Raw genomic sequence first — 26533 nt, forward strand, 5'->3', positions numbered from 1 at the left:
AATCGGGACATTTACCTTACAAGAGCGAAATCGGTAATTTGAGAATTTTTCCGTACAGAAAAATCTTGTGCTTCAAAGCCAATGCTTTTTACGGCATTGTCCGACAAAACTAGTTCACATATATATGCTGTACAACATTGAATAGAGCTGTTGTGTCGTTGCTCCTATAGAACGCATGGACAACCGCGTGTAAGTATAATATATAGACAGAGAAAAAGGAGGTAAGATCGATGAGAAAAGAAAAGGTTCTTGGGGGGGAGGCAGTTGTTGTCGACGATGATGTACAGCGACGTTACATACTTGCAGCTGAATAAGTAAAATGCCGATTGCCCAGGTCAGTCGAAACGCTATGCTGTTTGTGCAGTTTAGGTATATACATAATATGTATAGCTTGGCGCGACGTCTCTTGTTTTCCTTCTATTATCCCCGATAGATTCGCGAGCTCGAATTTCCGGAATAGTCGAGAGTTATACACGTTCAGCTGCAATCGATATCTTTTATTATTACTACGTTTACGAAAACTACCCTTGATTTATCGGGTGATTTTTTTATAGATGTTGCACATGTATTTTTTTACACGAGTTGGTATTTATATCATAGCATTGCATGTATGTGTTTGGATGCGTTTTTACGATTTTTCATTGCGCGAGTACCCGTTGGTTACTGTTTGTACGTATAGAATTTCCCAACTCTTCGAGGAGGATCCCCTAAATCTCTTTGGCTTTCGTAATCGAATGCTTGCCACCGGGTACAATATTTTCTTTTACAAGAAACACCATTATTATACAATGGTTGGATTATTACTTGAATTGTTGTGTACACCTTACATTAAAAATTCACGTGAATAATTTATATACCGATACACACATGCCTATCAATGTTTCAGTTTACAACTGCCACCAGAATGATATTTACAGCAGACATCAAAAATGTAAAAAAAATCTTCCGCCTGCAACGATTTTTAAATGAAAATAGTTTGAACGTATATTTTCCTCGGTCCGGAAAAAATGTAAAATGAAAAAAAAAAATTCGAAAAACAATATTTAGCTCTCAATACCCACAGTTTGATGAACCGCAACTCAGCTAGGGACATCGGAAAGCCCTGGATAAATATACCATGTATATATATACTCACATATGTATGTACGTGTGTATCATACATATAGAGCAAGGGGCTGTTTGTACGAGAGGGGCGAAGACTAAAGCAAACCTTGCTTATCGCCTCATTCGTCTCGGAGCTTTTCCACGTGTCGCACGCACTAGACTTTACCCAAAGGCAAATTCATACGTGTACACGATTGATTAACTTTTTTTGTCATCGAAGCAAAAGTTTATTGGGAATTGTTGGCGCTCGACTGTAGAACATTTTTATGGTATTCGATCGGATGGTCTCGAAGCTCGTCAAATGCCGTGAATCGTCCGACAGAGTCGAAAGGTTTGTGGTACCTATATGATTTCACACGTTTGTAAAAGTGCGGATGCTTTTCTTTGCGCGTAATTTACAATTTGTTGTTATACTGGCAATTTGTTTTGCGTGAAGTTCAGGAATTGTAAGATAAATACTCTAAAAGATTATAATATCAGTTGCACGTTTGTTAAATCGAATCAAATCTTATTGGTGTTTCGTTTTCTTGCACAATGTAGTACGTTAGATGTGTTGAATTAAAATTTTTTTATTTAATAATTGTTTTAACAGTCGAGCATAGTTCACCTATATCAGTTAACATCTTAAGAATAACGGGATGGTAAATTTTTTTTTATCATCATTGTTTTATTAGTAATTACACGTAAGAATTTCGTTGACCTATTCAAATAAAAAATACCACCTAACATCCAACTAAACGTAAACGTGGCCCAAAACTTAACACCTCAACGTGTTTTACGAAAATGATGTAGAAAGTGTCCCTGAAAAAACTTTTACAAACATTTATTGAACAAGTTTTATTGTAAGTTTTTTTTTTTTTTTTTTTTTTTTCTTATAATTTTTATGCTGTCTAATAATTATCTGCCAGTAGACTCGGGTAAGTGAAGAAGTAGTGAAATTTTTTGTTTTTACCTAAAACAAAAAACACACGAATAAGACAGACCAAAGTGTAACTTGTAGATATAGCTGTACAACTTTATCGATTGAAACATTGTTTTTCGTAGTGTGTATATTGATTGTAATATGTCAACCGGCGATGATTTTGGACAGTACCTCTGGTAGGGTACACTAATCTACTTGTACAAATCAGTACTATAAAAAAAAAAAAAAAAAAACTTCGTAAAGCATTATCGTTCCCTTTTTCCCCATTAATCATACACATCACCTAGCTCGTACAAAGTGTATTCAAAGTTTCACCAACAAATCTACGCTGTTACCAGGTAATTTTTATAGCCCTCTGTTTAAAACTCTTCCATTTCAAGGAACAACATGTTTTTTGCCAATAAATTACCAATAATTATAAGTGTTTTTTATAAATAAGTTTTTTAATAATTTATTAAGTCGTTAATAATAATTTTTCACAATTAATTATCATTGTACATGTCGATGTGGCAGCAAGCAATGCCATTAAACATGTATATTAATCAATCGGAGTTGTTCTTTACTCACCTCAAGTATACACAAAATTGTTTCTTCACGTTTGAAAAACAATAAAATGCAGTAAAAAAATTTTTTTTTCAATCAAAATGGTTCTCTGTTATATTTACAGAGATCATCAATAAAATTGTAGTTGATTTCGAATCTGGACAAAACCCTACATAAACAGTACTTTTTACATATAATTTTATTAGTTTAGAAATTAAAAATTTGGCGACTGCTTTTTATCACTCCTCTTCGAGAATTACGAGGTGCTGCAGGTAGTATAAGAGCCGCTGTGTGTGCGAGTGTGTTTGTCACGTCGGATTCGCTCAAATACTTATACAATTGTTGCGGCGTTTCCAGGGGAGGGGGAGGGGGGTATCACCACCGGGGTTGGCCTTGCACGCCCCTTGCTGACCGACGTGTGGGCTCCTGCCCCACTGTCTACGCGAAGAGCGGCAGTAGTTTCGGTACTCGGGTATTTGTGTTACGGCTGAAACAAGAGAAAGAAAAAGGTATACTTGAGCAGCGGTCGTAATTGGGGAGGAAAAATGAATATCTTACCTTGTAGAGTACCGACAGCGTGCAGCTGCTAGCAGACTTGGCTGTGGATCTGAAATGAATTTTGTGTAAGTTGGATTAAATTTTTATTGATATAGAAGACAATTACAGATGGAAAAAAAGGAAAATACTTACTTGGTCATCGTAGCCATACTGCTCGAGAACTCGTCTCTGATGCTCGGTCACGATGACTGCAGTTGCTCGCTGTGGACGCACAAAGTTCTCCGGGTGCAAAATGTCCTTGGGTCCATTCGGCAGATCGCAGGCGATTATTGCGTTTTGAATGATATTCTTCGCCGCGACCTTGTCCCTGTTCCAAGACTTTCCGCACTTTATTTTTTTCCCGTGCTTCAAGATGTTGTTTAGACACTCGGCTCTCCGACTGTCTCGTCCTGTGCCAACACTCATTTGCTGCGAGCAAACTGCACATAGCTGTGTGGTCAGGTACTCGTCCGAAGAATAGTAAATCTGAAAAAAAAAAAAAAAAAAAAAAAAAAGAAAGCAAATAAAGTATGTAGTCTACTGAAGAAAAAAATAAATATAGTGTTTTTTCATAGCACGTACTTTTAGATTTTGAGGGTTCTCTGTTGCTTTGTCCACGAGCCGCTTTACTATCAACTTCATCGGTATCCTGCGGAGTCCGCGGATTTTACCGCTGATGTTCGTTCGTGTGAGGGCCAAAAAAGTTGACACATCTCCCTTGTCCTTTCCCACTAAGTCGCCGTATACAATCTTGTTGACCACATGATCAACGAGACTTCTGGATCGTACTTTTTTATCAAACTTTAATCTGGACAGGAATTTTGTGCGCAACAGGGGCCCGACGTCTCGGTAATAGGTCAGTCGAAACCTGGTCGCTTGGTACGTCGGTGTTTGCCTCTTCAAGTCGATGTTGGGAAAATTCTCCATAAGAGTTGCAACTCGAGTATGAATTCTGGCTTGCAGACCCACTGCTCGCCACTTTCTCATCACTTCGCCAAACTGACATCGAAACCATCTCGCAGACAACATTTCAAACTCATCTGTGCCTTTGGGATTGTCGCTCGTTCGAGACTGTTGGGCCTCGTCCCTCTTTGCAATGTCCACTACGTACATAGCTAGCGACACAATCAGACCCGGATCTATTCTAACGTATCTAGTGTACTGTTGTTTTCTGTACTCTTCTGAAGCCAAGTTCTCGTCCTTTCTCCTTTTCTTCGCTTTCTCGGTATCTCGTGCCACTTTTTCTTCTTCCAAATCTTCTTTTTTCCTGTTTACGTAGCGATTCAGGTGTGCCGATTTCCCGCCTCCAGATCGATCCGATCGCACGGTGTACAAGTGGATGCTAGCTTCGGTGTCGTTGCAACAAACTCGCCAAGCAAACGACGTTTTTTTTCTTATTCGTGGCCACATCTATTGAGCAAAAAACTTCTGGAAATAGAGTCCTCATCTGTTCGCCGTCTTTAAAATATGTAGTTCTGGTCTTCGCAACAATCCCAGCTTTCATACTAGAGCACATCTGATGTATCGCATTTTTTCCGTAGGTCAAAAATCTATTGCCGATGCGATTTATTGGTATCACGTTGAAACTATTTTGCCCTCGCGTAATCATTTCTTGCTGCATTCGAAAGAAGAAGGGCACAAAGCGCCAAAATTCAGCATTCAATTGAGAAAAGTCGAGATTTTCATCGTCCATCAACAAAAGCTGCAACTCGGGGATGTTGGATCCCTTTCTAACTGCCTCTGGACTTTTCGGTGAAAATAAATCTCAAAGTTGACCAACCACATGGGCTGTTTGCTCCCTTGTTGTTGTCTCGACTTGGCCATTTCTCTCGCCTTGCCTTTCCCCGCGCCTCCCGCGGCGTCTACCGAGGGGCTGACTGCCACGGCTTCTTTGGCTCTGACTCGCGTCCACAGTCGTTTGTCTACTCGAGCTCCTGTCGAGTTTTTCGGTCCTTCCGATGCGCCGACCTCTTGGACGCCCACGCCCACGTTGTGGCACATTGGATTGCCTGACTGCGTAGTAATTGGCTTTTCGTTGCAGCACGCCAGCGACAGCAGCTTTCTTTTCGGCCGATCGGATCCTTCGTTCACGACGATTTTTACCTTTGGCCCGATATCTCGTGCGCGGTTGTTGCCAATGAGTTTCCCTCATTATCTGCCGTGGCTCAACGGCATCGTCTCGTCGTCGCTTTCGTCGGTTTCTGTTTCTCACGAAACGCTGTGCTCTTATTCTTCGTCTGCCTTTTTTCTTTTTACTTTTCTCGTCCTTCTCGTCGGGCTTTTTTGCTTTGCGTGGCTTTTTTGCGCGAGATGGAAGCAAAAACTTCATTAGACGCTTGAACGCATGCGTTACGATATTTCGTTTGACCTCATCCACGTACTGCTGGACGATTTCACCGATTAGAGAAGATCGCCCTTCCATATGTATTTTTTCGAATTCAGGGCAAATTTCACCGAGAATGTCCATGAATTCTTCGATATTCGTTTCAATTTGCGTCGACAGTTTCTGCCCTTTTAAAAAATTCATCTCTCTATTTCGTTCTTCATCCTGATCATCGACTTGCTCCAGTTTAACTTGGTCCGTTTCATCATCGTCAGACTGCCATTGCTCTTCTTTGTTGGCCCTGTTCTTTTTAGACTGCTTTTCACGACGAGGATTGAGCACAAACGATTAACTAATCTTTACTCCAAATTTTTTTAAAAACACGTGAAAATCTGGCTTACTTTCGTGCAACAACAGCCAATCCTTGAATGCGTTGCTCTCGTGGTGAAGGAGAAACTCTTTGAGATACGTCCCAAGAGTCGACATTTTTCTCAACTCCGTTACGTCGTCTATAATTTGATCTCTGTACATTTTATTGGGGCAAATGGTTCCCAAAGCTAATTTTATGACGGTGTGGTCAACCTTGGCTTCGTTGGCTGGAATGGTGAAAAATTTTCTCAGCGACTCTTTGACAGCAGTATTTTCCTTAGGCCCGACAATGTTTAACTTTCTCTTCTTTTTCCGATTTTTCTTTCCATTAGTCAATTTTTGTCCAATCACGATCTTTTCCGTAATGCTCAGACTTTTTGTTTTGCCGACTAGGTTCGGCTCATAAGGTTCAGATTCGTCTTCCAGCGGAAAAGATCGTGAGCAAGAGCGTGAAGGATCATCTTCAATAATGTACATGCTCTTGGGCACATCAAATGTACTCTCGTCCACTTCGAGCACAACCGGCAATTCCTCATTTTTCAAGTGCTCCTTCAACCACTGCCAATCCGGTTGAGATGATCCACGTGTGACTGGCGAGGAGGATCTGGCACGTTGACCAAGTGGAATTTCATTCGAGTCGGAGGAAGACGATGAACCAGACACGTTTTGAGACAATTTGGGACGTTTGGCGGGCGATTGTCGATACTTGGAAGTCGACGGTAAATTCTTGCTTGTTTCATTGTCCTCCAAAAATTTCCCAAATATATCCGACACTGGGGAAAACGTATCGTCGCTCCGACTAAAGAGACTGACCGAGGTGTAATATGGCGAATTTTGTGATTCTACATTTGGTCGCTGTACTGGCTCGGTAACTCGACTCTCTAGCGAAAATTCGGCAACCAAATCATAGGCCTCAGATGACGTTTTATTTTCCACGTCCACCTGAGCTGCACCTTGTTGACTAATGCTCAAGCTGTCGAGCTTGTGAGACAGCACCGCATCGTCGTCCTCTTTGGGGCTGGACTCTATTTTTGACCACTTATATCGACGGCGATTTTTTCCCCAATTTATATCCTAAACAAAACCTAATTAAAGCGCTCCCGTCGTCGCCCCAAAGTTTGACTGGTTTGCTGAAAACAGGATCGCTCGAATGTCTCTATGGTAGGTCAACTGTGGATTACTATTCATTTTTTTATTTTCCCAGCTCTTTGACACATCACTAAAAAAAAATAACGCAAAACATTTTAAATGACGAATGACGGTTGCTTGTGCGTTTACACGACAAATACCTCTTGTCGGCATTCGCGATAAAAAAAATCAAAAAAATAAGAAATAAGTCAATACTCACAGGTGTCGATGCAGTGGGTCGTAAGAAGAAGACGCTCAACTGTCGGAGCACGAGGGCTTCGATGCATGCAGTGCACTGTGGCTCGATATCTGCTGCACACAAGTTGTTCACGCTACGACGGCCGGTGCTCAAAAGACCGGGAGCAGAGATTCGAAATACATTTTTTTAATACTAATTATATTAAATAATTTTATAACGGAATATACACAGCAGACCAGGCACAGAACGCAAAACAATCCACGCTTACTTTTTTTGGATGATTTTAGAGATGTACATCAGTTTTTACGTGATCACTTATAATCATCAATATACAAATTTTCGGTAAAATAAAACAATTTAGCAAGTGATGAAAGTATCATTTGTAAATCCAATTAATAAAATAATGGCTTCGTAACGCTTGAATCCAGACTTAAATTTACTGATGTTACAAAAACATAATTTTTTTTTTTTTTTGCAGATGAGTTCAACGAGTATCAGACATTGGCTTAGTCGCGGCGATCTAGATAAACTGGAAAATGTCGTTCTGGAAGGCAAAGGCTCGCGACTGCTGGGCGAACACTCACCTGAACTCAGGACTCGAGTTTTCCTCCGAGGACTGCCGCACTATCTAGTAATTATATTTATTGAAGAAACATTTGGAACCAAATTTCTCTTGGGTATACATTGTAAAGTTAATCTACTGTATTTTAATCCATTGCAGACAAAAATATCACAAATCCACGACGCAGTTATCCGCGGGTCGTTAAACGAAGTGCAAAGGATCGCCGAATCGGAGCCGAAGAAGAAACTTGTACTGTCGAAGGATTCGTCCGGTATACCGTTGGTTCACAAGGCAGTTTACTACGACCATCCCAATGTCCTGGACTGGATTCTCGAAAATTATCCCGCCACCGTTGATCAAAAAGATCGGGTGCGTACTTATCACCACAGGCACTAAAATTAGACTTTGTTTTACAAAATCATTGTGAATTATACAATATAATCTAAAGTCGTTTAATAACGTAAACAATTCTCGGAAATTGAGAAAAATCGGTTGGAAAAAAAGTTTTTGTTCCAATCCATTTACCTTATATTTTTCACATTAAAAATTAACCCTAGCGTGACGCGATACTTTATAGCTTCCGTGTTATTATCGTTGGACTAATATAATGCGTTGCGGACGTGAAAGACGAGCGAACGCTCGTTCAAATGTTTGTCGAGCTTTCACGTCACGTTTGCAAAAAATTTCAACAGACTTCCGGGTCCAAGAGAGTCATTAGTTAAAACTTGTTTTAAATGTTAGCTTAGACTAAGCGATAAATAATTCAAGGGTTGATAAAATAATGTAAGATTAAATCTCTCTGTCAACCAGCTATATTTTTTTTTGTTTATAAGGTTTTTACTAAAACGCGAGTTTTTAAATTCAGAGCAAATATTTTTATCTATTCAAAGCGCGATTATTGAAGCTCCAGTGACGAAGGAAAAGTAAATGTTTTCCTTTGCAACATAGCCAGGTATAAATTAGGCACACTTTGTACAGTAGTGAATAATTTGTAAATTAAATGTCTCATAAAATTAGATCTCGTATCATCTATCAATTTACGATATCATTTATTTATTTATTTGTTGATACACTAAATTACTTGAAAATTTGTGACATTGACAGTGACATTTACACACGATTTCTTCAATCTTTGGTACTATACTTAAAAGTTTTGTATCAGCAAAAATATTATACGGATAAATGATTCACTTTGTGAACCAATCGAAAAGACTTCCACCGCAAAGTGGAAAGAAATAACGTAGGAGGTAATAATTGCATCCATAGTAATTCCGTCAATAACGACCGACGGCTTCCGATGTGAAATCGATGGATTGAGCCACATATGTGTGTACATGCGATAGCCAAGCAACAACTCAAAAACGGTGGGAAAAAGCCGTTCGTTGAAGCCATTCGATCGATCTCGTATGAAAAAATAAGCCGGTGCGTGGGTTATTTTTAAAAACGAAGAGTAACGACGACACGTCGTGTCCGCAGGAGGGCAGGACGGCGCTCCACTACTGCGCGGCCTGCCGGGAGCCCGAGACCGTTTGGGATCGGTTGATCGAGGCCGGCTGCGACGCGAGCGTCTGCGACAAGCGATCCCGACCGGCAGCCTACTATCTGCAGCACAGCTCCGAAGTCGAGCTGCCCGATCCCGTGAAAATGACGAGCAGGAAACAGAGGGACAAGGACCCGAGCAGATGGATAAACAGTGAGTTTTTATGTTTATTTGTTTGTTTCTTTTTTTTTTACCGATCTACCAACTTTACAGATAAAATTCGCAATCCATTTGTAATTAGAATCCATAAGATTGCACTTTTCAATGGAGGCCCATGTATATATCGTATCGCTAAGCTATCGAGCTTGACCTGACATTGCCGATTCCTTGAAAGTCTTTGCGCCAACGCTTGTAATTATACGTGGCTCTTTCTTGGCTCGCTCACAGTCTCACACGCGTGTCGTGTGTACGTAACGTGTGTGCTTGTACCTTCAACGAGCCGATCGATTGGTGCCTGTGAATTTTTAATGCTCGCCCCCTCGTCTTTACCTCCGCACACGGTATCCCCAGCGCGTGTTTACTTATATGTATATATATATACGTGAGTGGGTAAACGACGACAAATCGAAATTTCTACCGCCCAACCCTTGACAAAAGTCAAATTTTTGTTGGAAAAAATCGGCAAAAATCGGCTATCGTTGCCATGTTTATGGGCGTAATTGCTCAAAATTACAGTCACCCTGCGGTTTTAATTGAAATGCCGATATACTTAGGCTACAACTTTGACAGTCAGTGCTTCCTATAGATCGAAACATTAAATTTATTACAAGGGGGTGGTTACAGTTAGCTTTTTTCCCCCTTTGATCGGGTCGGTAGAAAATCGATAATCTAAAATCGTCACGGTGAAATAAATAATTGAAGAAGAGGAAAAAAATCAGGAGACGGAAGAAAGGGTGACCCGCACACGTATTAGCCCACGCTCGCGTGCATACGAACTTATCGATTACACTCAGGTGGTAGGAAAAAGCCGGATATTTCACGCGCAATAATATTCGCGATTAAATAATTGAACGGCTAAGGCGCGCGACGGGCGTTTCCGCGTGTACGAGAGGCGTTTGATTGTTTACCCGGAACTGATGGGTAAATTTGCGAGCTTGACGTCACACGTTGTTTTGCAACGAACATACGGGCGACAGAGTCCCACATCTGGGTTGGCGGGCAGGGAAAGTATTGCGCGTCTGGCCGGGGTGAGGGGGGGTGGAACGGGGGTGCAAGTGTATTTTATATGGAGCACGGGGTTGGCGTGTGCCGGCAACGCCTGCGCGAGCCACTTTGGTTTTTCATCCCGAGCGAGGCGGATCTATACGTCGCAGCGATGGGGAAAAAATTGCGCGCCGCCGATCAGAACACTGGTAGCTATATACATATATAATGCATTCATTTTATGGATTTTGAAAAAATCACATTCGTTTGTTTCTTTGTTCCATTGCATGGGTTTTATTGGGGTATTTTTAACAAAACTCAGCCACTGATCGAATAGATCATGTATATACGACAACCCGACACCAACAGATTTTTTTACACGTCACATGTATTTTAAAAAACAATTCAAAATAAAAAATGAAAAATATGAAGGAAAATCGAGTTTCGTCGATGCTTGTAAGGTCTGCCGTTTAAAGTTAAAAATCCGTGCACTTGACACGATTGTATACTTAATGTGCACTTCTCCCGTGGAGTGTAAGGTCTCTTCGGCGATTTCGCGTCCTTGCCGATATGTCTGTCGGTTAGCCATTGATGCACCGATTTCACGAGGAAGAAAGAAAAAAAAAGATTGATGGCCAAAAATTTAGCAAAACGATTTTCGAGCAGGTCTCGACTTCAAGCCGTCCAACATAAGGATATGGATCCACAACCGAGACATCGGTAAGCTGCAGCATGTCCTGTGGGAGGGCCACGGATCAAAGTTGCGCTGCGAGACGAGCAGCAACGCCAAGGTCAAGAGGTTCCTCGAGGCCGTGCCTTTTATCATGGTAACGTTAGATTCCCTCGTATTAAAAATAAAATACACCCATATTACCCCATGCAACAGCTATGGTATATAGTATCGATAAAAAAACGATCCGTAAAATTGCACTGCTCCAAGGGAACCATCAAAGACATCCACTCGTCGGTCATAAAGAACGACCTCGAGGGCTTCCGGCTGAAGATGGACGAACCGATCCCGCCCATCATATTATGCAGTAAGGACAGCAACGGACTGAACGTGCTTCACAAGGTATATGTCGTATCATACATGTAATTGAGGCAAATCAGTGCATGGTGATCATTTTTATTTAAAAAAAAAAAAAAAAATCAGGCTGCAGGCTTGAGCTACGTGGAGATGGCCCGGGAGATTCTCGAGAGGTACCCGGCGATCGTCAACGCGCCCGACAACGAGGGCAGAACTCCGTTGCACTACGCCGCGGTCGCCAGGGACGGTGGGGCCATGTACGACCTGTTGACCGATTTTCGCGCCGACGAGGGCAAAGCCGACAACGTGAGCTGACTTTTTTTACTATCGTATACAGTTAACAAAGGAAAATTTGAAAAAAATATATATATATATATATATATAAATAGAAAGGGAAAATCCCGGCGCACTACAAAGGCCGTATGGGCGATATGGACCTGACGAGCTTGGTGATGGTCCCGGAAGCCCCGAGGGTCTCGAGCACCAGCTACCCCCGAAACTGGGACTGGCGGATCATCGACTCGGAGCTGCAGCCTCGGCCTAAACGCGCCACGAGCATCAACAGCGGCAGCGAGACCACGGCCAACACTCCCATTACCCCCATCGACGACGACAGCGCGTTTGGCAGCGCCGAGTCGGCCAAGGAAGTCACGGATGGGGACGCGGCTACCCCGGAGGTACCTACTTTTAATTTCTTTTTTTTTATTATTATTGTTTTTTTTTTTTAGAGTGAAATTTTGTTCGTATGATTTTGCGCATCTTGTTGCATTGAGTGTGTTTGAAAGCTGGTTTGAATAAAAAATCGACTGTGTAGACGCACGTGAGCAGTTTGTCCGAATGCTGATATGGCTATGTTTGTACATTCACACGGTTGTATTGTAGCTATGTGCGTGGTTGTACCTATTTTGGTTTTTTCAAGTTATTCTGTTTGGATTTGCACCGTTGAGACAATGTTCGTTATAATTGGATGATTGGAAGCAATGTGTTTTAATCTGCAAGTGGAGGACTTTTTTTTTTTTTTTTTTTTTTAATTAAAAATTGCGTTGGGGTATTGAATTTTAAAAGTTCAGTTGGGTAATTTTAATTTTATTGTACATCGCACAATTTAAATTCACTCAACCATTTGTACATGTCGAGCTTTTAAGGATTATTCAAGGTAATACTTATCCAAGTCAGTAAAAAAGTGAGGGATGTTGTTTAAAAATCGTTATAGATGCAAAAAAAAAAAAAAAAAACGTTTGAACGATTATTTTAAATTGCACTGTAAATGACCACATACAATGTAGCATTCCCTCGGTGCACTGGGTCAACTTTATTAAATATTTACTAGACGTCGTATTGAGCTTTTTTCCAGTAAAAATGCCACAAATCGCACTAATCGATTTTGCAACGACAAACACCGTAGTTTTGTTTTTTCTCACTTGCACTTCTGCTATCTCACTAGGTTGCACGAGCCGCACAATTTGCCACGAAAATAGGCCACCACAAATTTTACTTGGAATACAGATATTTTTCGTCTTTCCTATTGTACTGTTTCGTGTGATTTTATAAAGTGAAAAGTTCAGTTTTATCGATTTTTTAAAGTTTTTTTTCCCTTTGTGAAATCAGACCAAAGCATTTAAAATCGGTAAAAAAATTGGAAAATAAATTTTCACATCAAATTAATTTTGGTTCGTAGATAATTTCAATTCCTCCTCCAGAGGTATCGAATAATTTGTTGTGTTTACTACTGCATCGAGTTTTATAACAAGGGTTACGGTATCCAAACACTTAGATTTCATATATCTGTTGGGCATATTATATATACTACGGCCTTGTAAATACAAAGCAGCTAACCATGTAATCACAAACGAACAAGGAATCATATTTCAATGCAACAAATTTTTTTTCTAAATTTACTTTGATTGAGAAATTCTTTTAATTCATTATTGCAACTTTAAATTGTACGTATATGACGAATTCCACAAAAAATTATACGTTGTATATATCTTGATAATCCTAAAATATGATAATGAGTCATTATTTATGAAGCACCATTTTTTGAAACTTGAAATTGTTTTCAAAGCGTTAAAAAAAAAGAAACTGTTACAGTACTTAATCAGAATCACGTATTGCGTTGAATATGGTGATTCTTGTGGGATTGGCAGCATCTGTGTATCTTCAACCCATGATTGCGTACACACCTGTATAAAAAAAACACCCAAGCATATGTATTTATCAAAAGTACAAAGTTGTTTTACGGATTGTCGATAAAAAAAAAAAAAAAAAAAAATGAAACTTTCCCGAGTACAGTCAAAGTAAACTCCATATGCATTGGTCCTCTCGAGAGAAATATCTAATTCAGAACGGGTCCACTTGTCCTCGAGACAAAATACTGGTATACCCACACCAAAGACGAAAAATACTGTAAAAAAATTTGTGTACGCGAAACGAAGAAACTTCCCGGCCTCGGCGCGAGTGTCGGCACGATGGCTGATTAAATCGTTGAAAAACCATGACAGATCGAGAACGCGGAGGACCAACTGAACGGGAACGAGGACGCGGTCGAAGGTAGCGCGGATGCAAATCCAGGGACCGGCGCGGAAGCCCAAGAGGAGGAGGCTCCTCCTGCCGAGGACGGGAGTGCGGAAACCGAGGCCGAAAAGGACGAAGAAGCTCAAGTGGAGACCGACGACAACAACAACAACGAGGAGGAGCCTCTGGCACCCGAAATCGAAGAAGCCCCAGGTGACAAAGACGTGGAGGAGGAAGTGACGCCCGCACCCGATATCGAGGAAGGAGAAACCGCGGCTCCGGATCCCAAGGATGCGGTGACTTTGGCTGGTTCCAAGGGAAATAAGGACAAAGATGGGGAAGAGGAAGGGCCGAGCACTGCGGATTCCGGTGTCGGGGAGGCAGCCAATGACGAGGTACGGGTCGAAAGGAGGGCTTGAGGCGCTCCCGCGTGACTGTGCACCATGTGCTGTTCCATATATCATATGATACGTGTATGTGTTGTTGCTGTTGTCGTTGTTGACTTTGGCCTGATAAATCGGGGCCTCATCGTGGACCATCATCAGATATGGCTGGCTGTATTAAAAAAAAAAAAAAAAAAAAAAACAACGTGTCCGTCCCGTATGTAGTTGATGTACAAAGAAAAAAAAAAAAACCTGTTGTGTCGCTGTCCCCGCGTTTTTATCGACAATCTCGATTGTTACAGCTTTGACGTGTTACCGCTCCCCAAGATCACGTGTCTTACCACGGAGCTTCGGAGGAATTTGCGTACATGTATGCTTATAGACTCTCTTTGTCTGTTTCTGGCTCGTTTTTCCCTCCCGTCACTACAGAAGGACCATACTGTATCGAGATTGAATGTCAGTGCACACTCCTCAAGTATATATGTATATCGTTCAATCGCACTGTAAAGCAAAGTTATACCATACAAGCACAGGTGACGTCCTAATCGTTGCAAAATTTTGTGGTATTTACGTGCCCACGAGAACTATGAGGCTCTTTTACCGTCAAGCTTGAATCAGATGGCGCCAGGGCACGTCGCGGCTGTCATACTTACACACCGTCAAATTTACAGTTGTGTATTGCGTTCGTGAGCCTATCTGTGTAATGAGCAAAGCAGAAGACATAACCTTTGTAAATGATTGCTGTTGTTTGCAGACAATTTTTGTTTGCATTTACGTTTAAAGATAGTAGGAAAAATGAAGTGCAGTGTAATATCCTGCGATAAGAAAGTGAAATTTAAATTTCCTTCTGATAGTGTGATAAAAAAAAGTGGCTCGAAGCAATTGGGAGACCAACATTTTTGCCGCTCCCAAGTCATGGCTTACCTGTCCACGAGTTCTGCTTTTCTTTCACTGACTCTTGCTCCTTTCCCTTTTAAAAGCTTTTTCAATTCTGAAACTTTTAAGCTCCCATAATATTCTTTCTTGTCTTCCTTATTCATTTCAAAATTTCAAATATTGCGCTTTACCACTACACTTTAATTTCCTATGTACATACAATACTGAAAAGTAATGTTGTGTGAGTGAGACGGCCATGACAGCCGCGACGTGCCCTGGCGCCATCTGATTCAAGCTTGACGGTAAAAGAGCCTCATAAGATCAAATGATTGGCATCAATGTGTTGTACGATATGTTGGCCGTGGGTGTTTGTTACGGTATTACAAAGAGTATACTATGTTATTGTGCTCGAAACGATGATCAATTATTAAGAAATACAAAAGATATATATGTGGTTGTGCTTTCGATTCAGATTGGTATTTGCTGATTCTAATAAACGTCGTATTTTCATGGGAATCGGATGAATTAAATCAATACGAAAAAGTCAATACACATATGAAAAAAAAAAAAAAAAAAAAAAATCCGATCGAAAGCACTGTTGGATCAATGAAAATTAGAATTTAAAAAAATACGTGTTAAATTCAAAGAAAACCCATCAGAAGTCGATATGTTTATTTATTTCAATACACTTTATTATAATCAGCACACATAAATTAAATAAATTGTCAAAATACAACATATTGTCTAGTAAATTAATGATCCAACCTCTCCATTTGTTTCTCACACCATAATATATAAAATCACGTAATCTGTTCAATATTGTTTATTTCATCGTGAAAATATCTCCACACGTTATTTAATTTTATTTGTACACGTGATCATTGTCTATTTTACCTCGATGTTATTTATTGTTTGTTTCAAAAATTTGTTGTCATTTAATCGCAAACGCAACAAAGAATAACCAATCATACAGTTGTACATACTTGTCTCAATAATTACAACGTTTGATTGCTTATTTTGATTTTAATCCTTGTACCATCAATACACACCGTTATTTTGTCAACGACACGCTCTGGCCAAGTCTTTAAACGCATAACGATTTGCAATATTCATCATCGTCGAGGATTCCTTTGGGGCCTAAACTCTTTTACCGATTCGATCGTGAAAAGGGTTGCAAAAAACACTTAGCCTTGACCTATATTATATTCAAAGTGTACGAAAGGTGTTACCAACACGTGCCCGCCGAACCGATCGAACCTGAGCTGTTTAACAACTCGGTTGGGATGTAGCCGTGTAAAAACAATGTCTATGCATTAGTAATTAAGGGCTTGAAAATAAACGAAAGTTTATCGAGCTCGTGAAAGAAGGGGCAACAACAACCGGTCGAGTATCTATATGCTATGGTACATGTAAAATATACAAAAGCTTCCAAAAGATCGGAATAGCCAAACGAAGGGGGGGAAACCGGGTCGTCCACCTTTTCCATTCCACGCGAGCTGTCGCTCATTCATGAATACTTAACGATGACACGCCGAGTTGTGGTTACCACCAACACAAATAACCATTATATCTATATAAGCGCATGTAACGGTGGAGGGTTTGCTTTTCCGCGCGAGAGATACCGATCGAACGTATATACTGGTCTCGTGTGGCGGACTAATGGGTTGTCGGACCTGCGTGTATAGAACGAAGCAAATCGATGATGGCGCTGTACCGCGTACGCGAGGCAGCTTTTTTTCTTTCAAAGTAGGTACAAAGTAGACAGTCGGAGGACAGCCGCGCGAATGCTCGCGCCAGCGCGCGAGGGAATTCCCGGAGACCACGCGAAAGTTTTGCTTCATTTGCGACAATTTGATGAAAAATCGGCAAATCAAATCTTCTGGTCATTGCGTACTTTGGTCAGAAACAAATCGTACGTGTGCGTATATTATACAAATAAGGCACTATTGATGCAACGTACACACGTTAGTCACATCTAACACACAAGGGGAAAGCTTGTACGTACCGATCCGAAAAAAAAAAAAAAAAAAAAAAAAAAAAAAAAAAAAGAAATCATTCGTTCCGGTGGTTTAACACGCCGTACCAAAGAGTAGAGCCGAACCGAGTGGTTGTTTCGCAGATCGAGGAGCCAGTTGATCAGAGAGAGGAAGCCGAGGAGGAGGAAGAAAAAGGACAGGAGGAAAAGGACGAAGAGGGAGAAGAACCGCAGCCAGAAGAAGAAGAGGAGGGTCGAGAAGATCGAGCAGAACTAGAAGAGGAACCAAAAGAAGAAGAGGCGGAGAAAGGGGAGGAGGAGAATGGTATGGCAGCCGATGAGGAGACCGGCAGACTCGTCGAGATCGGCAACATGGAGCAGTTGGCGGCTCTCGTGCTAACCGGCGAGGGACACCGACTGGTCGGCAGAAACTCGAGCAACCCCGAGATACAGGCGTTCATCGACAATGTGCCCTCTTACATGGTGAGCTCACGAAGAACCGATTTCATCCGATTTTCATCAAGTCCAATGAATCCACTATAACTTTATTTTCGTCAATAATTGTTCTCGAATCCCTTCTAACACATACACGTACTTATAGGAAAAAATACGCGCCGTGCACAAGGCAGCGAGAGAAGGCAGTCTCAAGGACCTGCAGATATATCTGGACCGGCGCAAGTTCGCCATCGCTAAGGATTCGTCCTCCCCCCACGGGGCCACGCCCCTTCACGTTGCCGTCATTTTCGGCCACACGCCCGTCATCAGGTACGTATACCTATACAATACTGTGGAACGGCACACCTGTAACGTGTCGCGTCTGTATGCCAATAGCATACATGACCGATTTTTATTATTTTTACTACTTATTGTGGTTGATTTTAATGAATTTTTAATTAATTTATTACGCAATGAAAAGTACAAAGTTTATACATAGCTGTTATATTTTTCATTTCAATTTAATTATGGACTTTACTTGAATGTTATTCAAATACCACACAATTGATAAGAATTAATGTCATTTTTCTCTACCGATTATAATTCAAACAGCATTGCTGCATAAAATACTTATGTACTTGTACTTGTCCCTTAAAAAAGTAGTCGGTGTTTTAAAAATTTTCGAGTCAAAGAATTAATATCGCTTCCAGATTCATGAAAATCGGTATAAAATCGGTTTACGGTTTTAACGTAAAATGCGTGCCTGTCGGTAAAATTTGCTCAATAAAATGAAATAAAAAGAAAAAGAAATTGTTATTGCATGTAAAATCGTCAAACGAGGGAAATCGATAACGCTCATACTTTTATTCTCGATTGAAAAGATAAAACTCCGAAGTAATGATCGAATACTAAGGCCAAAATTAATTAATGTGCTGTCAACCGACTCTCGAACAATATATACTATAGAGTAAAAGTTTTTTTTTTTTTTTTTTACTACGCGTGTAAGTTTTAAGGGTGACGGTGCAATAAAACACGTATGAAACAACTGCGCAGGTATCTAGCGGGAAGGTTTCCAGAAACTTCTCACGCCCTAGACCTCGACGGGCGAACGCCACTGCACTACGCATCGGTCTTGGCAGACAACGGACATTACTTCAACCTTCTGCTCCACCTGGGTGCCAATCCGCTCGTACAGGACAACGTGAGTACCTACATATATATTTAGTTTCGTTGCGAAATACATACTTACCTATTGTACGTGACAGACGATAAAATTTATGATACATTGATTTGCCATTGTTTAACAAACCTTTCGTTTGCAACGAGATTTACGGATGACTCGTGTGGTGCATGTTTTGCCTATAAACTTGGTAATTGCAAGTTGCAACCTTGAGAGAATAAAATTGCCATGCATTTCTTTCGTGTGTGGTGGATATGCATTAGCGACTTTGCGATGTACAACATGTAGGTACTAGGTACATATGTACGAAGTTTATACGCGGCAATTTACAAAGGTAAACGTTGCAAACTGTAAAAACGATTGTATTTCGATCACTTGTACGTACCTTAAAAAATTCACGGTATTTCAATCAAATTATTTTTGACTAGGATACTTGATTTTATTGGCAAAAACGGATTTGCCACGCGTGATGAAATACATTTACACGGGTGCTATGACACCCTAGGGTCTGTATCAATAAGTTTTTATTGCGTCGCGTTGATTGTTATTTTTAACGATGACGAAAAAAAAGTTTGGTAATTTCATTAATCCTTTTTCTCAGCGTGACTATAATTTTAGCTCATTAGGAAAAATTGATTAGTGTGACCTGGTTTACTTCTCTTAATGTATTAATGATTGATAATTTTTTTTTTTTTTTCATCAATCGATCGTGGATGACCCTTGAAATGGGAAAAATAAAAAAATAAAAAATACACAGTTTGGCCACAAAGCGGACTATTACAAGCAAAATCAGGAGGACCTGTCGCACAAACAATTGTTGCGTGACTTTGGCGCTCCCGAGTCATTGGCCGACGAGATGCTCGTTGACAAAGGTATGCGAGATTTTTTAATAATGAGAAAACTCACTTTACGTTCAATTATATGTTTTAATTGTACAATTATTACATATACTTATTTCTGTTCCACTCGAACGATGGTGTGTCAGACGGGGTTGCAAAAATTGTAATAAGTCCATCACCCGGTGCATACAACAAAACAAAAATTAGACTCTTCCATTATGTTCCTAATTCTAAAATTTTCTTGACAACCCATTATTTACTTTTTTTAGTTTATTGTTGTTAAAAAATCAGATGGTATGATTGTTATTACCATCGTGCACGAACAATTTTATTTTGTTTCATTTTTTTAAAAAACGAGTACCTACTGTAGATGAACTCAAGATTAAATTTTTTCAAAGGGACACATTGAAAACAATTCATTTTGGCTTCTTCAAACGTATACGTTAAATTACGTTTAAATTTTTCAAAACACAAACACCCAATCGTCAAAGTTAATCGTTTTCAAGATCTTGAGTGATTTTAGAAAAATACTCATACATCCGTATGTGAAAAGAAAGGTAGTATAAATAAACGTACGATTGTAAATTTTTGTTTTAAAGACGTACATCCATGATTTAATTAACTCCTGTTTTTTTTTCTTTTTTTTTTTTTTTAGGCTCTAGACTGTATATTTGTTAGTTCCATACTTTCCATAACTTTTGACCATTAAATAAATTAAATAGTATGTGGTTTTTTTTAAAACTGGTGCGACACCCCCCAACCGCGTGACCCGAGGATGCTGCGCAGAAAAAGTCAAAAGCCCGAGTCAGAAAAAAAAAACGTGCACATGTCTCGACGACGGAAAAAAAACCCTGTAATCCTGCACAGCACGGGCGCAATTAGTGTAAATTTGTACTTGTACAATCGTGTCTCGTCGCAGTACCTACATAATACATTTATATACATAGTGTTCTCACTCCCCTGACCCAATCACCCTGTGTCGATTATCATCAACCCGATATTTGCACACCAATAACCCAATACTGTGCATGAGTATGTTTATGGTCCACCTGAAAAAAAAAAAAAAAAAAAAAAAAAAAAAATTGGCATCGATCGCCGTAATGACGTAACGCCACAGTGCCCGGAGGCGCCGACAAGACATCCGGCCGGCGGGACATCAGCGAGCCGGAGACCCTGGCCGCCCTCGAGCGCTGCTTCCGGCTCTTGGCCATTGGCAACGGCGCTGGTGGTACGGGCCAACGGAGAAGCTCCGTACCGATGACGCCCAACGGAGGAGGAAAGACCAACGCCACAACTAGCGGCAATAGTAGCGCGGGTACATTGCTAGGCCGTTGCCTGAGACGGAGCGTCTTCGATGCTGTTAAGCACCGCGTAACATGCATGGATCACAATCTTTTGGACGTCGTTTGGCCCGCTTTGACTAAACACGGCAACGCGTCTTACGCAAGCAACGCCAGCCTCGAGGAGTCGCGCGACGCTAATGGGCGCGAACGGAGGTTCGCACGGCATCATTGCCTTTTCTTTCTTCCTTCCTTCTCGTTCATTCTTATTACCTCCTTACGGGAGACTCGGGGAACCACATGATACATCGTCTAAAAATTATAAAAATATCAATACGTGCGTGGGGTACAAGTTTATCCGGATTTTCGGGAATCGATTTTGGATAAAGTTGTATGATACCGGTGGAACAATCGATCGGTGACCTCGGAAGTGATTTCTCAACTCATTGAAAGGTCAAGTTTGTTATATGTTCAACGAAACTAAGCAATATCGAGCACTGCAGCAACGGATATAACTAAGAGTACCATCATCGAGTGTGTTATATGTTGACCTTTGGATCAAAAGTCACATCCAAGATCACCAACCGATCTCCCCTGCGAAGCTATCTACAACATGTTTCCAAAACCGTTTCTGAAACAATGAGATCCAACATAAAGTTTATATTCAATTGACTTGAGATAAAAACCCTACCCAGTTGTCGTTCTCGCGTCTCCCGAGGAATGAAAATGAACAAACTCTTTTTTCTTTTCCTGCTCGACGGGACGATAGTCATCACGGCGAGAAAGTTATTGATTTCGAATATGGTCTCTGTTTTTGGAAATAAACGTTGTTTCGCGTTAACTGAAAATCTACGTGACCAAACGTAAACTGTTTCAAGCACGCGAAAGATCGGTATCGAGTTTTTTCATCGGGATCAAAATTTCAAAGTACGTATATACCTATACTGCTCAGAGATCCAAAATACTGACATATGTTCACACCTTTTTCAAGAGCGAAACGGACCGACATATTTACATGTATTCTATATACCTACATTCCAAGTGTATACCAAAGCCGTTCACCGCTGGATACTGCTTAAAGCTCGCTTTTGCACGTTTGAACAAATCATCGCTCAGCTTAATATTATATACAATATATTATGGCACGTGTATGGATCAAAAATTAAATTAAATTAAAAAAAAAAAAAAAAAAAAGAAGAAGAAGAAGAACGGGCTCGCGACCATCAACCCAAAACTAGGTGATAAAAAAAATAAAATAAACGTATGCTTGTACAAACTCGCGCGTATAGAGCTTCGGTTTCCCCGTACGACGAGGATTTCACCGGAGGCGTGGTGGCGCCCGACTTCGAGGTCTACTCCGTGTTCGGCGAGCTGCTCGATCCCCTGATCCGCGATCTGCACAACGTCACCGCGACCGGCAAACTGCCCAACCACCCCAGGCCCCGGTTCTTCAGCCAAGACGACCTTGGCCCCTTGACCAGCGCCAACAACAAGACCCTCCAGAGCACCATACTCGTCCTCGAGGGCAACAACACCGACCCGAGCGGCAAGTACGTGATGGCCGGTGTGATCGAGTGCACGAGGAACTTTGCCGATCACCAATTACCCCTGACCATGCGGATAAGCGAGCTCGAGGAGACCGAGCGGGTGATCACCGGAGCCCTCATGAGCCCCGAGTTGGCCAACATCCTGGCCGAGGGCTCGAGCGAGGACGAGCCCGGGACGTACTACACCCTCAGCGAGATCCTCGACCCTTTCGCCGAGGTCCGCTCCCGGCTGGCCGCCTCGGGCCTCCTCCTACCGATCACCGAGGCCGAGGAGCCGGACAGCGACGAGCGCAAGCTACACGGCAGACACTGGCCGTACGGCCGTGGTGTTTACTACGCGTCGAGTGGCGACCTCGCCGTGTGGGTGAACGTCCAGGACCACGTGCGCGTGATCTGTTGCAGCGACGAGCAAAAGCCCGGGCTGATCGGCAAGGCGTACGTGAGGCTCGGGAGGCTCGTGACTGCCTTTGACGGGCTGTTCGAGGCCAAGTGGGACCGGAGATTGGGCTTTTTGACCTCGAGGCCGTGCGCGATCGGCAACACGTTGAGGTTCGACCTGATCGTGAGGGTGGCCGGTCTGTCGAAGAGGCCCGACGAGCTGAAGCACCTGTGCGTCGTGCGGGGCTTGAGGATACACCCGACCCTGAGGCGGGACACCGTGAGGATCGGTAACCAGCAGAGCTTGTCGATCGGCGAGCTTCAGACTTACCAGGACTTTGATAGGGCCGTGAACAATGTACTTGTCCTCGAGAAGGAGAACGCGCTCAACAGCTCGGTCACCATTGCCACGGTCATTGCCAACATGTTCAAGCGAAGGAGGCTGTCCGGCTCGAGGAGCTTCAAGGCCTGAACAGAAACGCATAAAAGAGACTTAGTTGCATCCTTTTTTTTTCTTTCTTTCTTTCTTTCTTTTATTTTTTTGTTTTTTTTTGTTTGTTAGGTTCGTGCGTTCGAGACATTATAACCAGTGTGATTATGTACGACTCTTGTTTTGTAAAAAAAAAAGAAAAAAAAAAACGTTAATGGACATAAAGTGATCTCTCGCTATGTATAAATTATATTATGTACAAATAGGCCATCACGGCGCGCTCATCAATTTGGAAAGATGTGTGAGGCAATATGATTCTCTTGGCGAGTTTTGCTCGGGGACCGGCTGATGATAACGTTCTTGGGGTTAGTAATCACGTGAGATTATTTTACTTTAAAAAAATGGACTCGATGACTTTGTTGCCACATTTGGTTCCTATACCGTGTTCCTAAACCCATGTACATGTAACTTGGCGAACAATTGCAATTATAAACTCTGAAGGATAAACATATTTGTTATGTTTTTTAAGGCTTCAAAGTGAAAAATACATAAACAAAATGCATAAAATCGATGAATGAATGAAAGAAATAAAAATAAAAAAACCACGCGCGATGCTACATCAGCTTTTATTATTCTTCCCGCGATCGATGAATGATACATATATATATTTAACAGCAGCACGTGCGGTGATTAGTGGTGACAAATCTATCGACGTCCTCCCTTTGCTCTACATATGCATGTAATGATGCTACATATATCATGCATAAGCTATATACCTTCATGTCACTCGCACACCCGAGCTATAAAAAATACACCGATGATGGCAGCAGCAGCACACATATCTTTCCAACTTGATGTTTTTTTTTTTAATTTCGGTCAAAGTGTGACCTCTGCAATTTTGCTCGGGCGTCAAAAAAGATAAGCCAGGCGACACGAGAAGCTCAATTGTCGTACTTAGTAAATTGTGTTATTGTAAAAAAAAAACAAAAAATTACCCATTGATATTGTACGTTTTTGATACATCAGATGCGACATTCACTTAATTGTTTGGATTATATACAATAAGTATTTGATACTGCCTGTAATAAAAAAAAAAAAAAAATTGCCTGCAATCGTTGGTGCATTTTCATTTGTACATACACATGCGACAATTAATCCTCCACAATCATCGCTTGCGTGTGTGTTTGTGTGTAAATGTCCATAGTGTAAGTAGTTGCAACAACATATTATGTATACATTTGTGGCTTGTCGAACAAACCTTACACTTCCGTCTCGTTTTATTGTGTCGTTTGGCTGCACTTCCGAACGGAACCACAAATAGGTATACGTTGTGCCGTGAGTACGTCTCAATGTCACGTTGTGTTTTCAGACGTCGCGTTGGTCCATGAAGAGGACGGAAAGTACTTGGCCTCATGTGAGTGTTTTTATACTCAAAATCGAGTTGATTCAAATACCGATATACCGATCTCTGAGACGATGTCATTTCAGCTCTCGCCCATCCACTGATGAAGGGCCTGTCGGAGGTGGCTTCGACTCGGCCCAGAGATCCCGTGGCCTACTTGGCCACTTACCTCTACAACTTTGCCAACCGGGCCAAGTCGGAGGATGAAAAAACCGAGGTGCGTGTGCTAACAACAAAACGCCACATCGATATAATTATATCTTTGAACCCCGATGATTTCACACTAATTATTGTGATCTCTTAATTGCAGGCCTCGAGTGTGCTGATGATCGAAGAGGTGAAATCCGACGATCAGCCAAAAGACAAGAACGGCGACGCCGTCGACGACGGTTACCCCCAGAGCCCGAACTTGGACGTCCTCGAGTCGCTCTTCTCGGACACCGAGCGGGTAAGGCACATCGTCATTTTTTCTTCCCCATTTCATCAAAGCTGTACGATTAACGCGATGAAAAAAAAAAAAAAAAAAAAAAAAAAAAAAAAAAAAAAAAAAAAAAAATCCCTGCAAATAGGACGAAGATGGTCAGAGCTCGTTGCACTACGCGGCCTCCCGATCTCACGCCAAGGACGGTCTGTGTCACGTGCTGCAGGAGCGACAGATCAACATAGCGTGCAGGGATGCGACATACAGGACCGGCAGGGACGTGGCCGAGCAGCATCAAAATTACGACAACGTCCGTGAGATCGACCGCTTCGTTGTCTATCTAGCGGCTCGGGGTAGGCTGAAATCGCGTACCTTCGATCATCCTTACCGATCTCCCTCGAAATGTATACCTTCCTCACTCGGTAGGTGAAACGGTGAAACTGGTCGAGCTCATGCTGGCTGGGTACGATCACATTCTGGACGCGGAAGACGCCGGCCAGAACATCCTGCGGATCGCCGAGGAGGAGAAGAACGACGACACGGTCAAGTTTTTGAACTCCATTCAGAACTTTACGGTGAGTTGTTGTTTGCCAAAGGAAAAACGTACGGAGGAAAAATTAATCGCTTCGATGAATCGTCCTGCAGACGATGAGGGATGAGGTCCATCGAGCCGTGAGGATGGGTGCCGAGGGAAGGGTGCAAGAGCTGCTCGAGATGAACAGCGAGGGCTCGACGTACATGGCGATCGCGAGAAACGCGTATGGGCGCACCGCCCTGCACATAGCCGTGCTGAGGGAGAACGAGGGAATCGTGCGCTATTTGGCTGACAATTTTTCCGAGACCCTGCAAATTGGTGACAATGTCAGTACACTGTTGATGTAAAGATTTTTGTGTTTTTTTTCTCGATGGATCAATTTTTTTTTGCCTATTGCAGCTCGAGAGGATGCCCCTGCACTACGCTATGGGCGTGCCATCGGTGGAGGTCATGAGCAAGATTCTGATCAAGGCCGGCGCCAAGAGGGTGCAGAAAGACCTGGTGAGTCCGTTTTGAGAGCTCGTTGGTTTATTTTTTTCTTATTCGTTGGTTTTTAACGCCAAAATTTTTCGGGCTCTCAGAGATCGCGACAGCCGTCGTACTATTTCATGAACAAAACAGACATCAAGCATCTGCAGGATGAAGAAGAGGCGCTGGTACATGTGCACTGAAGGAAATCGGAAGAAGAAACAAGGCCAAATATCGTCAAACGTGCTCCTCCACGCATTTTTCATAGAAAAAAAAAAAAAAAAAAAAAAAAAAGAAAGAAAGACAAGATGCATATTTACATACATACCGTATACTATACTTTCAATGATAAAACTCGTTGACCGTTCATGTTTCACGTAATTGCAATATACAAAAATCGGAAAAAAATAAATAAATCAATTAATAATCCATCTAACATGCAGGGAAATCATTGGTTTGCGCCTGCATTATAC

General features: G+C 41.7%; 2 protein-coding genes across 2 annotated transcripts; both read left to right on the forward strand.

The window, feature by feature from the left end:
- Positions 1-1262: 1262 nt before the first annotated feature.
- LOC106637102 (uncharacterized) lies at positions 1263-26361 on the forward strand. The gene is made up of 22 exons (XM_089596103.1): positions 1263-1435; positions 7604-7756; positions 7847-8056; positions 9164-9380; positions 11037-11197; positions 11311-11442; positions 11524-11703; positions 11787-12074; positions 13899-14306; positions 17290-17628; positions 17747-17910; positions 18634-18781; positions 19518-19632; positions 20717-20914; positions 24604-24648; positions 24723-24853; positions 24947-25084; positions 25206-25410; positions 25484-25632; positions 25703-25918; positions 25992-26093; positions 26174-26361. Exons 2-22 carry the CDS (start codon positions 7604-7606, stop codon positions 26261-26263), a joined length of 3789 nt encoding a protein of 1262 aa, XP_089452229.1. The 5' UTR covers positions 1263-1435; the 3' UTR covers positions 26264-26361.
- On the forward strand, positions 20980-23276 carry LOC149373720 (arginine kinase-like). The gene is made up of 2 exons (XM_089596054.1): positions 20980-21095; positions 22169-23276. Exons 1-2 carry the CDS (start codon positions 20980-20982, stop codon positions 23274-23276), a joined length of 1224 nt encoding a protein of 407 aa, XP_089452180.1.
- Positions 26362-26533: the final 172 nt, after the last annotated feature.

Source organism: Copidosoma floridanum, unplaced genomic scaffold, assembly GCF_036245765.1.
Source record: "Copidosoma floridanum isolate Cflo_tuat_1 unplaced genomic scaffold, Cflo_Japanese_pri ptg000029l, whole genome shotgun sequence".
Taxonomy (NCBI): domain Eukaryota; kingdom Metazoa; phylum Arthropoda; class Insecta; order Hymenoptera; family Encyrtidae; genus Copidosoma; species Copidosoma floridanum.